The sequence below is a fragment of the Erigeron canadensis genome, chromosome 7, assembly GCF_010389155.1.
Source record: "Erigeron canadensis isolate Cc75 chromosome 7, C_canadensis_v1, whole genome shotgun sequence".
Classification (NCBI taxonomy): Eukaryota; Viridiplantae; Streptophyta; class Magnoliopsida; order Asterales; family Asteraceae; genus Erigeron; species Erigeron canadensis.
The window spans coordinates 5076309-5091236 of NC_057767.1; the positions used below are offsets into that span (position 1 = coordinate 5076309).

At 35.7% G+C, this 14928-nt stretch overlaps 3 protein-coding genes across 4 annotated transcripts; 2 read left to right on the forward strand and 1 right to left on the reverse strand.

Annotated features, from left to right (window-relative positions):
- Window positions 1-1287: 1287 nt before the first annotated feature.
- LOC122607974 lies at window positions 1288-3141 on the reverse strand. The gene is made up of 2 exons (XM_043781056.1): window positions 2918-3141; window positions 1288-1613 (listed from the first exon to the last, which is right to left on the reverse strand). Exons 1-2 carry the CDS (start codon window positions 3038-3040, stop codon window positions 1458-1460), a joined length of 279 nt encoding a protein of 92 aa, XP_043636991.1. The 5' UTR covers window positions 3041-3141; the 3' UTR covers window positions 1288-1457.
- A 1326-nt stretch (window positions 3142-4467) lies between these two features.
- LOC122606855 (plant intracellular Ras-group-related LRR protein 9-like) lies at window positions 4468-7983 on the forward strand. 2 transcript variants are annotated; one of them, XM_043779734.1, is made up of 4 exons: window positions 4468-5274; window positions 6000-6166; window positions 6635-7282; window positions 7752-7983. In XM_043779734.1, the coding sequence occupies exons 1-3, from the start codon at window positions 4612-4614 to the stop codon at window positions 7275-7277; spliced, it is 1473 nt and encodes a 490-aa protein (XP_043635669.1). In that variant the 5' UTR covers window positions 4468-4611; the 3' UTR covers window positions 7278-7282; window positions 7752-7983. The 2 variants fall into 2 exon arrangements, with proteins under 2 accessions (XP_043635669.1, XP_043635668.1); XM_043779733.1 differs by lacking the exon at window positions 7752-7983 and having other exon boundaries at window positions 4470-5274; window positions 6635-7551.
- Window positions 7984-9235: 1252 nt separating this feature from the next.
- LOC122608808 (protein DETOXIFICATION 16-like) lies at window positions 9236-12938 on the forward strand. Its single transcript, XM_043781890.1, has 8 exons — window positions 9236-9460; window positions 9923-10467; window positions 10631-10717; window positions 11172-11228; window positions 11502-11740; window positions 12389-12507; window positions 12607-12693; window positions 12894-12938. The coding sequence occupies exons 1-8, from the start codon at window positions 9236-9238 to the stop codon at window positions 12936-12938; spliced, it is 1404 nt and encodes a 467-aa protein (XP_043637825.1).
- The last annotated feature ends 1990 nt before the right edge of the window (window positions 12939-14928 follow it).

The following is a 14928-nucleotide window of genomic DNA, read 5'->3' on the forward strand; positions in this document are numbered from 1 at the left end:
TGGTGTGCAGCAGAATTTGTGACATGCGAAGATGTGAATGTGGAAGGAAGTGAGGTCCTATAATCAAGAGGTTGGGACTTGGCTTTGACATGCTTATGAAAGATAAGGACATAGGCTAGCTAGTACATAGACGCCGTTGAATTCCACTTCCATGTGTCAGCTAGATCCCGCTTGGATACCTACTTGGAGTTACCTTGTATCTTTCTTTATTTGCATATGTCAGGATAAGAAAAAGTCTTTCAACTATTTAGTCGCTTATCGTTCTTATGGAATCAGTGGCAATGAAGTTAAGTTGGTGGTGCTCACCTATTTTATTTCATGTATATATGTTGCTAGTTTCATTACTAACCAAGAGATCATTCAAAAGTATCATCTTGTTCCCTTGTTCTCCTCAATTGCATACTGCTAATTGGTGTGTGACTCTTTAATCCGTCTCTTACCAATTCACCAACAGTTGGTATCAGAGCCACATTGGTTCTGTCTCTTCTATTTCTTCATGGCGGAACCTCAACTTGTGGGAGGAGTAAAGAAGTTGAACTGTACAAACTACAACTCCTGGTCTTGATATACCTGCAAGACCAATATCTATGGGACATCGTAAACGGTTTGGATATAATAGCTCCTTCACCTAAAGATCAAAATGGAGTTTGGAGAAAATGGAAGTTCAACGCGGTGAAATGACAGTGCATTGTGCAAATAACTAATTGCAGATAAGGGCACAACTCAGCAATACGAGTGTTTTTTGGTATATGAAGACTGTTAGAAACATTATTTCATAACACCAAGTGTGACATAAGACTTCACGACTCCATACAACATAATGAAACTGAGGAAGCATGAAATTATTCATTTCTAACTGTTAAGTACGCACTGTTCAAGCTAGAACTTTTACAAAAACTGTTTCACCGTGATGGCGTGATGGTTGGAATGTAACGTTACAGGGCCTTGAACTCAATTTGGAGATTTAGGGCAAGGAGTTTCACTCGTCACTTCGAGAATGACAACTATTACCTGGTTTTAGGTGTCGCCTAGTATTAGTTTCACCACGACACATCTTTGTACTCCACAAATACGTGTGTAATCTTAACCAGTACATGGACCCTTCCCCAACCCATGCCATCCTTGGATTAAGCTATATCCTAAAAGGCTAAAAGGCACATCATGGACTCGCAAGGTAGCTTTATACCCCATAAACAGTACATACCTGCCACCAGATGCAATTTGTACCCATGCCAGCACCGACATATAATATTTTGCAGACTTACCCGCCCACCAGAAACGGTTATCTATGGGTTCAACCAAATCAAAACAATCTTAACATAAATGATAATAATAATCACTATGCAACTGGACCATGATCCTTTATTGATAAGTCATTAGCTCCACCTAGTACTAAATAGACAACGATAAAGATATATTCTTAATATCTATTTGCAGCACAAAGAACCATATGGGACTTAACCAGTTTCCTGTTCAAACTCGTCCCCTTCAGTCTCTTCTGCATTGTCAGCATCATCATCCTCTGCATCATTGTCGATATCTTCTCGGTCATTCTCAACTGTTGTTTTTCCTAACACAATAATGTTGTTACTGATATTCCTGATGTCGTTATTCTGCAAATATAAATGGATCAGGGATAATATATAATTAGTAAGTTATGATGCATAAACCTACAGAAGTAGGTTCTACCTACTAAAACAATCAATAATCACTTATCAACTATTTGACTATTTCACAATCTTTATATATCTTTGGCTTTCAAGAACCCAGAGCATTTATGAATAAAGAGAATGCATTTACGAGGAGAGAAACTCAGAGATGTAACCTCCTCATCTTTCACCCACCAACCCACCCATTGAAAACAATATCGGTTATCATGTATCCCGACTCAAACATGGAAGAGGGTTAGCAGGTTGGGAAACATGGAACCTATCCCTCTAATTCTAAAGTTAAGGGGAGATAAAAAAAAAGAGCCAATCTTAGCTCTCCAAACTTCTACAACTAACTACCAAAAAGTACATAATTTTTTCAAAGGCATGATCTAAAACGGATTCTTGAAGTTAGCAGGTATGCTTGCTAGCAGAACTGCAGAAGTCAATCTGAAATCTTAACCTTTGTTCAGGTTTTCATGACTATATCCGTTACATTGGACAAAGTTCGCCTTCACCATTGCGAAAATACAGATCATGAGTCTATTCAAAAATCATCATCACATTTTATACTATTAATCTAGAACTGAAATATGTAATATGTACATGACATCATATTATGTTACGAGTTTATTGGCCAAAATACTTGTCCGTTTGTCCTTGTAGGTCAGTAGGTGATCAAACTAGTTTTCGCCCAATTAGATCATTATTGATGAATCGTTATCCTTTTAGCCATTAGAAATTTGTAACTTTTTATACAACATTAATCATTACATGTATGTAAAACCAACTTAAACAAATATTTGTATACAAATTTAACATCCAAGGTTGCAAAAATCACTACTCAGAGTCTAATCGGCCATAGACCTTGGAACGAGAGGGCAACTAGTCAGGAGTACTCCTATCAGTATTTACTATATAAAAAATAATAACTTTTGAAACTATATATGTATATAATTTTACCTTAAACATAATTGTTCATAGGATCCTAGAAGTATATTTAGTTACTTAGAAACTAAAGCAAGAATTAACCCTATCTTTCAAAATGCAAAAACTCAAAAAGAAAAATAAAATAACATTGTGTGTCTATAAATCATAAATATGGATTTCGATTTTGAGTTCAAAAATACACATTTATATAAACAAAATAACTAATAAATCTGTTTTCTAAACTTAATTAGACTGAAATACTGTCAAAATGACCTTCTCCTAATATCAGTTAAGAAAACAAATAAGTGAAAAATAAAAATAAAAAATGAGAGGGGGACCTTATTTTCGAATTCAGATTCTTCAGCAGCAAGAAGGAGCTCTTCGTTCAGAGGCTGAGGCCACTGTGAAGGAAGAAGCAACGACGTCTGAATCATCCGACTTGATGTTGGAAACTGTAACATCTTTCTTTCTTTTTTCTTTTTCAAATTTCAAATGGGGTTTTCTTTTTGGACCAAGCCCTTTCACAAAACAAATATGATACAAGATTACAAGTAAAGAAACAAAACAAAACAAATGCTTGAATGTTAATGTAAAATATAAATATAACTTAAATAAGTAAATAACATGTGACTTCCAACTTCCAAGACCAAAACAAAACACATACATAATACGAGTAATTTTTTTAACGGTAATTTTAAGCTTAAGGGCATGTATTTTTATATACTTAACTACAATCCCAAAAGAACCTCATATCAAATAAAATTTTTTCTCCATTTTTGGGAGCATATTGACGATTGGTCATACATAATTACATATACCGATAAACTTAAGTTTCTTTCGCAAATGTATACAATTTATTTTATTAAATCGTACTTCAACAATATACAATGATAGATATGGGTTTTTATGATAAAAAAAAATATAAGTTTGAAATATTTCAATGCTGAAACAAAGTTCGTAAATATTACTGTAGATGCTACACATGGTAGTGGTGACATTGACAGACGCCGCTTCATCGTTGTCGATTTTCAGTTCTTTATTGTATGTGTAAATAAAATTTTAAGAACTTATATGATACAAATTTTAAGATTTATATGATTATACAAAATAGATTTATATATAACAAAAATCGTAATATGTAAAATTCAATAGTTTGTTACATTATTAAATTTCTCAATATCACATCTTAACCATCAATAAAGAATTACAAATGACACATCAATAAAGTAGTGCCAATTAAGAGTGTTGAAAAATTCAACTATGAGTTGTAATAGAGTTGTGCCAATTAAGGTGGTTTAAAGAATCCAAACCATAAAAAACGTACCAAATTTTTAACCAAACCGTTTTAATAGTGCAGATGAGTCAACGACTAGTTATTGAAATCTGATCATGTTTAACTGTCCTTTAGTATTTGCTCAATGGTTAAAATATCATCCCCTTATCCATGAGGTTTTGAGTTTAAACTTCGGAGAGTACATAAAGAAGTCCCTTTATGAAGGCTTGTCTTGGGTATACCCATATTCAAGTCTGGGGGCAGGGTTTACCCTTATTGATCGTCGTGCCTTCGGCCGGATTAGTAGAAGGTTTTCTCCCATCGGGTATTTGAAATAGGCATTTCTACTTCGAGGGAGCTCTCTAACGCGGGCCTGGTTAAGACAACGTATGCTAGACCTTCCACTGTCGAATCGCGACACAAAGTTTTCAGCCCGTTTTAAAGAATTTTCACGTTGAACCACAGGGGTAATAACCCGGATAAGATGTACTCGAACAAACTTTTCCACTTTAGATGGTCCAAAAAATCAAACCCTCCCGGAAAAAAAGATATATAGAATAGAATATAATATGTGTATATGACTATATCTATATATCTGTATCTATAGAAAATTAGGATATATATACTCAACAGAGAGTCCACACACACACTGCCAGACAATCACAATTCTTGTAAAACTCGTCCAAATTAATCTCTTCTCAATTCCAACTCTTTATAAAGAATCAAATTAATCACAATAATCCATCAAATTTCACAAAAATGGATCCAAACCCTAAAAAATTCCCAATCCTCTCATACGTCCTCTCCAAACTCCCTTCTTCCAATCGCTCACAGTCACCGGATTCCGATTTCGACATCGAACAACCACCGCTTCCGCCGTCGTCAACGGCGGAGCAACCGTACTTTGAGCTCACTGAACGTATGCCGTACTTAAACGATCCAGATCTAATCGCGGCAATGCATTCAACAGTGAAAGACGTATCCGCAACTCGATCTGTTCTCAAAACCCTAGGCGAACCACCGGATCATGAGCTAGTCGATATCGCTAGAGCGAAACTTCAAAATATTAATCTGAATGACGATGATGATAAGGTGGATAGTGAAACGGTGTCGTTTAAGGCGGTTATTAAGTTGTATGAAATGCATGAGGCGTATGAGAAGATGTTGAGTGAGGCTGAGAAGAGACTAGAGAAGCTTTACGAGGCCGCGAAAATAGGCGGAAAAGCGGTTGTGGAGGATTGTGAGGTGGAAGGAAGTTGTAGTGAGGTTGTTGATGATGAATTGGTTAGGATTATGAATGATGCTATTGTGAATAATGTTGACAAGGTCGATTTATCGGAACGGAAATTGCCGTTTCTTCCGGAGGCGTTTGGGAAGTGTAGGATGTTAGTTTCGCTTAATTTGTCTTCGAATCAGCTCGAGGTTAGTTAGTTTGATCACTGTTTGTTTGTTGTTATTGTTTGAATTTGTTTACAAGATGCTTTGAAATTGTTAATTAGTTTTTGAATATGTTATCTAGATAGAAATTAGGTGCTAGTGTACCTCACTAGGAGATCGATTTTTAATATGAGTAGTTAATTCGGTGAGTTATGTTGTAGCTAGTGTACCTGGCCTTAGATGTACTATATATGTTCGATTTCAGAATCGTCGTTTTGAGTTTGAATGTATTATTTGCTGTGGATGTGTGTATATCATTATCGTGTGAATTTATTTTGTGAGTGGAGGAAAAGGATATGGGAACTTGAATTTGGAATGGCTAAGAAGATGTAACTTGATCTGGACTGCCTTCTTAAATATTCAAGAAGGGTGCTATTATTTGTATATTAGTTAAGAACCACTAACTGTAACAGTAATGTGTTACAAGACGGCAAGATACGTCAAAATTGGTGGTTGATCAACCCCAATGGATGATCTTTGCATCTCTTGCCCCACATTGCCTGGTTTTGATCAAGAAAGGGAGTAAGAAAGTTTTAATGATGATTGTGATATCTCAAACCGAAAAGAGATGTTGACCTTGTAGTGACAAGAAGATACTCGTAACATGCAATTTTTTTGCAACCTTAGTGATTCTTGTAGTTCCTGATCGTTTTATTTTGTTAGTTTATGGAACACACTGAGGATTGACCTCCTTGTGTGTATTGGAACAGGTAATACCCGATTCAATTGCTGGACTCGAGAACCTTGAAGAGCTTTATGCTTCTAATAATCTTTTGGAATCATTACCGGATTCCATTGGCTTATTGTTAAAGCTGAAGATTTTAAACGTCTCTAGCAACAAACTCACGTCCTTACCTGACAGCATTTGTCATTGCAGGTACATTTGTTTTGACATGTCACAAAAGTTGCTAATTTTTCTAGCCTAGCTTGATAAATCACATCATAAGTTATGATCTATGAGGTGTTTGGATGTATGTTTTGACACTTTCTATCTGATAATACAGACTCTTTGTCATAGTAACCAGTTTTTATTATATGTGTTAGATTCTGCTTTTAAACTAGTTGGCTTATTTTGTGGTTGGATAATCAGTTTTGGATAGCTTTATAGTAGCCGCAAGGCTGCTACAATGCTGATTATCAAAGTTTAAAATAAAATGACCTCTAAAAACCTGATTATCACAAGAATGTCCTTGTTGGTCATTTTATGACTATACTTGTACAGTCAAAATTGTCAAACACTAATAGCTATAAACAGTAAAAAGCACAATAACACATCCAACCACCATCTCTCGCACTCAGTTCTATTATAGCTGATTATATTATCCTGTTTATTTTTAAACTATAGGTCGTTGGTAGAGCTTGATGCAGGATTTAATAAGCTAACATATATACCCACCAATATCGGGTATGAACTTGTGAACTTGAAGAAACTTTTAGTTCCATTGAACAAGTTGCGCTCGCTTCCTACCTCTATTGGGGAAATGGAATCTCTTCAGATTCTGGACGCCCACTTCAATGAACTCAGGGTCCTGCCACCATCCATTGGTAGGCTTTCAAAGCTTGAGATCCTTAATCTGAGCGGCAACTTCAGTGATCTTACGTCACTTCCCCACACGATTGGCGATCTGACCAACCTTGAAGAACTTGACATCAGCAACAATCAGATCCATGAACTTCCCGTCACCTTTGGCCGCCTTGAGAAACTTATGAAACTCAATGTGGAAGAGAACCCTTTGGAGATACCACCTAAAGAAGTGGTCAAAGCCGGGGTTGAAGCTGTGAAGGAGTTCATGGCTTTGAGGTTGCTCGATTATCTAGTGAAAGAAGAGGAAAAAAGCAATTCTGTCGAGAATGTAGAGACACAGACAGGTTGGTTGACCCGTAGCACCTCATGGCTAACCAATGCTGTTGCTGGTGCCGTTGGTGGATTTGTAGGTGGTGATGAGACCACAAAAAAGACAGAATCATACCTCAATGAGCAATTTTGAATCAGGTTTTCTTTAACCTTATAGAATGGCAAAAACTCATTTCTTTCGTTTATTGACATACACACAATGTAGATTATAGACGGGGTATTTGGCATTGGATATTGTCGATGCTGTATTGTATACATTTTTGCTCTTGTGGTTCGTTCTCTTTCAATAATTAGTTTGGAGTGACAAACTGGAAAGCCAATTTGGGGCTGGACCTGTCTATTTTGAAACTGGTTTCAGCTTTATCTTCTATTCTGGGCTTCCTATAGAAAGCTGATTTTTTGGTTCACTTCTTGGCTGTAGATATATTTTGAAAACCAGTTGTCAGTCCGGTAACCAGTGCTTACTGGAAATAATCATTATTTGAAAATGAATTGAGGTCATTATATATTTGGATACTCAGAGCTACACTTTATTTCACCCTACTAGTGGATATTTGCATCTCTGATTATACTGATATTTTTGAATTACAATCTCTCTCTTTTTCAGATTTGTGAAGTGGATGGTCACAGCAGATTTGGTAACAAATCCTAAAATATTAATTCTAAAATAAAACTAGCAAACCTATTTGTTTCCATAGTATAATGGTTTGGAAGGTTGTAACCGATTGATCAAATGTGCTTTAAGAGGCATTTCTCTTTGTTTCTTTCGTAGTTTTCTTTATTCTAATGTTTGTAAGTTTCATATCGTTACCTCTCGTTGATGGGTTATGCATAGAAAATGTTTTCTAATGGGTGCTGATATTTGCCAATATGCGTAAACGTAATTTTCAGTATCCTTTCAAATACGTGCTTCTTTTGAACATTTAAAATATTAGAATCACATAATGTGTACATCCTTCTTTAACCACGAGGTAACAACCAGATCAAAGTAATAAATGAATAGCCAAACAACTCAAAGTCTATTAGTTCTGCTTTAACCTTGAGGTAACAACCAAATTCAAAGTGACAACAGATGCCTCTATTTATAAAACTGATATAAAACATATAACATAACCTAATAACCACTACTAATAATGTGGTATATCTAATCATGATAGCATAAACACAATTTCACTTCGATAATCACCAACAATTTGATGCTTTATGAGTGAATTCTTAGTCATCCTCTGTTGTTTTAACTTGGGGGTGACTCATCCGTTTTGGAGCCTAAAGACCTAAAGTGAGTTTATGAAATACTCGTATACAATAATGTCCCCTCCTTTATAAGAACACTAACTCTCTCCTTTTAGAAAGTGTTACAAAAAAGTTAGTTTGAAAATACTCAATTTATTCTTAATGAACTAATTTACACCATAAACATATATTTTATTAATTTACACTCGAAGACTTTATTTTCTAAAATATTTACACCGCCACGACCACCAATAGTTGCCGCCATCACTAACCGTCGCCACCACCTTGAGACCCCCGTCACCTCCACTTCCGCATTACGTGGGTACCGTGCTAGTATCTACTAATTAACTTATATATAAGATGTATTAAATAAGATGCCCGTTTAAGCTCTTTTAGGCTCACGAGCTTGATCGAGCATAGTGTTCAATGCTCGAGCTCGATTATCAAATGATCTCTAACTTATGCTTGAACAACCTTTTAAGGAGTCGAACTCAAGTAATTCACTAGTAACTTGGCTTATATACATCCGTACTCAAAGTAAACTCAAACTTCTGTTTGGGTTTGAATTCAGGCTTCTAAAGCTATAGATCAATATTTATACGGACCAGGTGTTTGGGATCACCTTTTCCAAACAAATTTTATGTTTGCGAAATAGCTTTTGGAAAAGCACGTTTCAACGGTTCAACCTGTTTTTTTTTTTTAAATACGTTTTCAATTTTTCCAAACGTATTTAAAATCATCCAGTTTTTGCATCATGATATTATCATGATAGTCGGATAATCTCCTCTAAAACGCAATCCCATAGACCTTCTAGAGTTAACGTCATCAAATAAACTGTTATTAATTCCTTGCAGGAAAATGCTGGAATTGGAAGGAGAAATGGGTCATAAAATAAAACCATCAGAAACCATGGAAGAAATGAAGAAACAACTGAAACTGGCCGGGCCATTTTGCCTGGCGAGTTTCTTGAGTTACAGTTTGGAGATAATATCAGTGATGTTCATTGGCCATCTTGGAGAGCTCTCACTTTCTGCTGCTTCAATGGCCTCTTCTTTTGCTGCTGTTACTGGTTATCACTTTTTGGTAACGAAAAAACAGTAATTTTCATCTTCTAATCGTTGTATTTCTATAGTCTTAACTATGCATTCATGCTTAAATCATTTCAAGTTAGTTGGTTAGCTATTTTCTACAAGAACATCTCCAGATTTCTTGTTTTGTTCATGTCATAATACTTCAAGTCCATGCTAGTTTTTTATTTTATTTTTACGGACGGTTGTCTATTTTGTGCATAATATATTTGAGTTACCGTAAAGATATATATATATATATAGCTATTTTTCCAATAAATTTCATAAAGTTACAAAAGTTTTGAAGTTTAAATTGCTTCTGATGTAGCAAGGCATTCTATTATGCTTAATTTATATTTGGTTATATTATTATTGGTGTGGTTTGTTGTGATGTAGCTAGCCAGTTACAAAATCTTCTTGATGGATAAACCATCATAATGTTGTTAATTTCTTCTGGTTACTTTTAACTGCCACTTAGCTCGGAACTGGAAGTGCACTCGAGACGTTTTGTGGACAAGCTTATGGAGCACAACAATATCACATGCTCAGTGTATATACACAAAGGGCCATGCTTATTTTAATGCTTATGTGCATTCCTATATCGATCATATGGACTTACACATCCACTATCTTCATTTGGTTCGGTCAAGATGCAGAAATTTCCATGAAAGCCGAAGCATACATACATTGGTTGATTCCAAGTATTTTTCCTTATGGGATTCTTCAATGTCAGTTCAGATTCTTGCAAGCTCAAAGTGATACCAAAATCTTAATGTTAAGTGGTGGTTTGACATGCTTAGTTCACATTCTCGTGTGTTGGATAATGATCTTTAAGCTTGGATTAGGCAGTAATGGGGCTGCCTTGGCCTGTGCTGTTTCATATTGGACTTATGTGTCGATTTTGGCAATTTATATCAAGTATTCACGAGCGTTTGAGAAAACATGGCCGGGGTTTTCCAAAGAAGCGTTCAAGAATCTTGGAGAGTTCATTTCATTGAGTATACCGTCTGCGCTCATGATCTGGTTAGTTTTATTTGTGTTAATTGCATAAGATATAACCACATTTGGTCCAAAATTCTGGAGATTTTCAAACCCAATTTGTTTTAAGTATCTTGAAATTAATCCCGTTTTTTTCCTCTTTTCCAAGAGGGAGTTTAGACTAATGTGACGCTTTTACATGAGATAGCTTGGAATACTGGTCATACGAGTTTTTGGTTCTCATGTCGGGACTTCTTCCTAATCCTAAGCTTGAAACATCAATGATGTCTGTTAGGTAAGTTAATCATTCTCATTGTTTTGCACCAAGTTTTTACTTGTTCCTTTAGATACAGTTGTTTCGACTCCAACATTTCTCTGATTGAGCCAGGTGTGTAACGGGTCACTTTTGTAGGGTAAAATGGCTAAATTGGTTGACCCGAAAACTTTTTGTCAAAATTTGTTAACTTTTTTTTTTTTTATAAATTCTTTATGTTTTAAGTGTACTATCAAAGATAGGAAGATACACTTTACACTACTTTTGACCCATTCGGCCTGTTTCTTTTTAGCTATTTTTGTAGATAATTTCACCAAATTTGACCCAATAGAAATAAGTAGTACCTAATTCTACCTAAATGGGTTAGATTTGTCACCTCTATTTTACAGTACATAATATGAGATCGATCATGTTAATTCAAGATCACATCAAAACACTGGTTTAGTGACATACATTGTTTTCCTTTTTTATCTAGCCTCACGACTAGTTCACTTATCTTTCGGATTCCTTATGGTTTTGGGAGTGCAGTAAGGTAAGTATCTATCAGCTTCCTTATGGTCCATTGATGTGCTAAATCTCCAGAAATACCTTAAAAAGACATATATACACTATATTTAGGTTTTGTGTGAGTTATTTGTAAACTAAGAAAGTGAGGGTTTTGAGTTTGCAGTCTTTGCTTTAACTATTAAATTAAAAAAAAACAGCTAATTGGATTTTGAAGAAGCAATTGTCACTCTATCAGATGGTGTAAACAGTTATATAAACAATCAACAATGGCCCATTTTATGTGTTTTTCTTTGTGAAGCACAAGGGTTTCAAATGAGTTAGGAGCCGGGCGACCTCAGTCTGCACAATTAGCTGCACACGTTGTAATGTTCATGGCCATTACAGAAGGACTGGTGGTTAGCTTGTTTTTAGTTTCGGTTCGCAACATATGGGGCTATTTGTTCACTAATGAAGTTGAGGTTGTGAGTTATTTGTCTTCTATAATGGCGGTTCTTGCCCTATCCAACTTCTTTGACGGTATACAAGGCGTACTTTCAGGTTTGATTTTCAAGCTTCATACCAATTTAGATTAGATACTGGAGCACTAGAAAATAAGGCACAAACTGGGGTCGGATGGGTGCATGGTTAGCAATGAAGCATACCAAAACTTTTTGTGTGTGTGTGTTAAAGAAAGAAATGGGTCGATTCAAGTTGACCCAACTAACTCTTTTTCCAGAAATTATGTACTCTTTTACAGATCATAGTATTGTAACATGATTAAAAGGGATAACATTTTATTAATATATATAGAGTTTACAGAGATTTTTGAATTTTAAGTAGTTAAGAGACACTTTGGGCATCTATTGTTGGACACTTGGACCCATTTGGTCTATTTCCTTCTAAGCTACTAGTTTTTGTTTTTTACCATTTAACGCGAAAATAGATACAGTAAAACATAACCAGAAGAAAAAGTCAAAGCAATTAGGAAGGTAGTTTGTGTTTCTTATCATTTAGCTGTAGACCGTGCTATGGGGGGCACAATTTCTTGTTTCTTTGTACCACTAAACCAATAATCCCATAAAGTGACTGCTCACGGATATAGGTGGCATAATGGGCAATAAGACAGATCAATATGTAGTTCTGCCTTGACAATTTGCATTAACACTGCCTGGGATAGAACTTAATGATGCATTATTGTACAAAAAGGTCTTGCAAGAGGTTGTGGATCACAAAAGATCGGCGCTTTTGTGAATCTTGGAGCATATTATCTAGTTGGTATACCTTTAGCAACCATCTTGGCATTTGTGTATTCTTATGGAGGAAAGGTTAGAACAAGAGGTTTTTATGTTGTAGTTGTTTTGTTATTTTTATGAAAATGCAGGAGCTCTTGGTTATTTTGGGCTGAACTCTTCTTTTTGACGTAGGGACTTTGGATGGGAATCATCGGTGGAAGCAGTGTTCAAGCACTACTTTTTGTTGTTATAAGTATGCGCACAAATTGGGACCTAGAGGTACAAAGTTTTGACCCATTTGACCCGTTAGAGATACAAACACGACCCAAAATCCACAATGTCATACGTAAACTGGTCAAAATATATCACCTCTAGTTTTATTTAATCTATTGATCTCAAACTTGATGAGCTAACAATGTTGACCTCTTTACTTTTTAGATTAAAAAAGATTCCTAAATTTAGTTCTTGTTTTTCACCAGGCTACAAAAGCTCAGAACCGGGTCTATGCTCCTGTACCCAAGTGACATCAAATCCGCATTATCAGTATGGTTCATACTTCTTTGTATATGCTACAAAGATAATGTAAAGGATTAGGATGTATGAATGATAAGGATCAGATTGTCTTAAACAAGTTATAAACAAAATGGTAATAATAAGTTAATATGAAGTAGTCATTGGGATTTAGCCCAACTGGACATTTAATTCTCCTTAGGGAGGACGGAGCGCCTAGCTAAAGAGGTACCGGGCCGGTACCGGTTGGCACACCGCGCCGACCCCCCGGTACCGGTAGGGTGGGGAGGGCTGTGCCGGTTGTTTTTGACAGTTAGGAGCGTGAAAAAAATAAAAAAGGTCCCACCCCCAACGTGTCTCTCTCTTTCTCCTCTTCTTTCTCCTATCTTCTTTCTTGTTCGTTATGTTCTTTTTTTTTTCTTTCAAACATAGCACAACACACACACACATATATTATCATATATACGCATATATTTTATCAAACAACAATCATGAACCCTTTTTTTTATTTTGTTGTTTTATTTTAATATTGTATTAGTTTTAATTTATTAAACAAAATGTTTTAGTTTTTAAAAATAAATAAAATAAAATTAAATAGAAAAGGGTAGGGAGGGGAGGGGTGGTGAGACATTCCTAGCATTAGGGGAGGGGAGGGGAGGAGAAGCAAAATTGGGGAGGGGAGAGGAGGAGAAGCAAAATCGGAGAGGGGTGGCAAGGCGCTCCCCCACCCTTATGTCTTTCAGTCAAATGTTGGTCACGGGTTCGACAGTTTGAAATACATATTGGGAAGTCCTTGCCAGTGAGGTGAGGAATGAAAATTTTCTCTAGCATTTAACTGATTTTCTTCAGAACGGTAATGAGACTTCCACCGCCAGTCATGTCATCGGATTGATTGTGCTGATGATGTGGCTGGTCTCTACCGGATGATGAAGAGGCAATGCATCTAAGTCCAATCACTATAGCTGTTAAAAAAAAGTTAATATAAAGTAAACTAAAGAGTCAAAACTGTAAAAGCCCTCGATCAACCTATATTAGTTTCAATATTTTTGGCCTATAAATAATCTTTGGCACCCAATGTATTATGTATGTTTTTTTTTAGTCAATGGGTGCAATGGATCATCCAAGTACACCAATAACAATTCAAAGTAGTATTATATTTCGATTTCTAATTGTTAGTTTGCCTGAATTTTATGTTCAGCGTATCTAACATACTTTTGTCATACGTAACATATGTTTTTGTATATTTTTATCATTTGGGCGGTTGTAAATTTTCCAACACACAAACCTATGTAAGCCCATTGCACCTAATGGCCATAAATACCGTACGCAAGATACATATATTTTCTATACATTAGTAATCAAACTAAGAAGTACAAGGAAGTTTCAATTGAAATTAATACTAATACCTATATACGTTATTTCATATATATATATATATATATCATAGAATCATATGATTATGAGGTTGATTGTGTTAATATTTTATTTGATTGAACTTCATTAAAGAACTAAAGTTGGTGTGGTTATTGACAACCAATCCATGTGCAAATAATCCAATTGCACATGCAATTACAAATTCTTCTCACTTTACACCCATCATTTAAAGGCAACATTCTTCCATTCCATTTCCATCTCCATAATCATATATTCTTCTCTCCAAATGATCACTAAATCAAAAACTACTACATCATGTATGTTCTTCATGGTTCTTTTATTGTACATTTTCATGTCATATGACTACAACCATAACGAATCATGGTGGTTGTCATACCACATGTGGTCCGTTTTTCGTATTGTAGGTGTTGTGTTAATTGCAAGTTTGGTCGTTGTTATGGTGAGAACCACCATCGTGACGTGGATCACCGTGTTGGTGATGCTTGCCTTTGCAGGGAAGCGTCGTCGTGTATTGGTGGTTGAAGGGCGAACAATCACTAGAGACGTTACAATGTATTTGTTAAAGGTTTTGATTAAAGAAAGAAGTCTTGTTGCGGTTGCTTGTGCTAC